The 1,468-nt window shown below is 60.7% G+C and overlaps 1 protein-coding gene across 1 annotated transcript in view; it reads right to left on the reverse strand.

Moving 5' to 3' along the window:
* LOC104489015 (dynein heavy chain 17, axonemal-like) overlaps window positions 1-1,468 on the reverse strand; it is a gene marked incomplete at both ends in the record, with an annotated part of 30,584 nt that overhangs the window by 8,951 nt on the left and 20,165 nt on the right. The window contains 4 exon segments of the mRNA XM_010131128.1: window positions 359-550; window positions 704-868; window positions 986-1,147; window positions 1,327-1,418. Of these exon segments, the coding sequence (XP_010129430.1) occupies window positions 359-550; window positions 704-868; window positions 986-1,147; window positions 1,327-1,418 (611 nt within the window).

Consider the following 1,468-nt stretch of genomic DNA (forward strand, 5'->3'; position numbering starts at 1 on the left):
TGGCCAGGAGCACTTTTGAACAGGTCACGGTGCACAGGTACGGTGAGGAGACCAGAGCCTCGTGTGCCCAGCCCAGGCACTGGAATCACCATGGGGCTTGGCACCGCTCCACATTTGCAGGATCCGTCCTGGGGGGCCGGGAGAGAAGCTGAACTCACCTTCAGGTCTGGGATGCTGTAGCCTTTCCTCAGCGTAATCTGAAACACGTCCAGGCTGCTGATGTAGGCTGCCAGCCGTGCCAGGCTCTGCTTCCCGCTGCCTCCCACCCCAGCCCAGGCACTGGAATCACCATGGGGCTTGGCACCGCTCCACATTTGCAGGATCCGTCCTGGGGGGCCGGGAGAGAAGCTGAACTCACCTTCAGGTCTGGGATGCTGTAGCCTTTCCTCAGCGTAATCTGAAACACGTCCAGGCTGCTGATGTAGGCTGCCAGCCGTGCCAGGCTCTGCTTCCCGCTGCCTCCCACCCCCACCAGCAGCGCGTTGCCCCGGGGAGACTCTAAGATCCGACTAATTCTGCAAATATGAGCCAGGGCGTCTTCAAAGAGCACCTGAAGCAAACGGGAGGAGAAGGGTCGATATTCTGTCACAGCAGAAGCAGCGAACACCCCATGATGCACAAACCCAAGCGAGAGCGATGCTGCGGCCGCGCCTTTGCGCTGCCAGCGCTGCCTCAGCACGGAGCAGCCGCACAGGGCACTCACCAGGCTCATCGCCGCATTCTCCTCGTTGTAGTTGTCCAAGGCCTCCCCCAGCAGCTTGCTCAGAGCCGGCCAGCTCGGCACCGGCAGGTACTTGGGCTCCCCCAGGCCCTGGGTGAAGTGGCAGTAGATGTTGGGCTTGGCGAACACCAGGTCATTGCTGAGTTCCTGGGAGAGGCAAGGCCAGCCGTGGGGCTCAGCCGTGGGGCACCACTGCCCGTGCCACTGCCAGGGAGCTCAGCCCCACCGGGCTGGGGCACTCCCTCACGTTCCAGCACGGCTTACAGTAAAGAACTTGGTGCAGGTGTCTGTCAGCATCTTCTCGAAGCATTTCTGATCCACGTCATCGATGAGCTTGTCCCCATACACCCTCTCAGCTTCGTGGAGCCAGAGACGCACCAAGTCCACGGGGCTTTTCAGGCACTCGGGGGTGGAGAACAGCAGACCCTGACAAACACACGAGCCCCTCAGTCCTCGGGGGTGGTTTTACAGCTCTCAGAGCTGGTTTAAAGGTTGGCTTTGGGAAGAGGTTGTGGTACTTTCCAGGGACTTGGTGCACTGCGAGGAGGCATGGGGACGGAAAGACAGGAATCAGGGTGTTGTAGAGAAAACAGCCCTCCCGCTACCTGGAATATGTTGGAGAGGTCCCGGAGGTTGAAGAGGTAGTGGAACTTGATGGCCGTTGGCAGGAAGGTGGTGGCGACCTTCTGGTGAAGGGCTGTTGGCAAGGGACAGGGGTGAGCGGGCAGGCAGGGCCCCAGAGACCTC

The sequence above is a fragment of the Buceros rhinoceros genome, unplaced genomic scaffold, assembly GCF_000710305.1.
Source record: "Buceros rhinoceros silvestris isolate BGI_N320 unplaced genomic scaffold, ASM71030v1 scaffold17992, whole genome shotgun sequence".
Classification (NCBI taxonomy): domain Eukaryota; kingdom Metazoa; phylum Chordata; class Aves; order Bucerotiformes; family Bucerotidae; genus Buceros; species Buceros rhinoceros.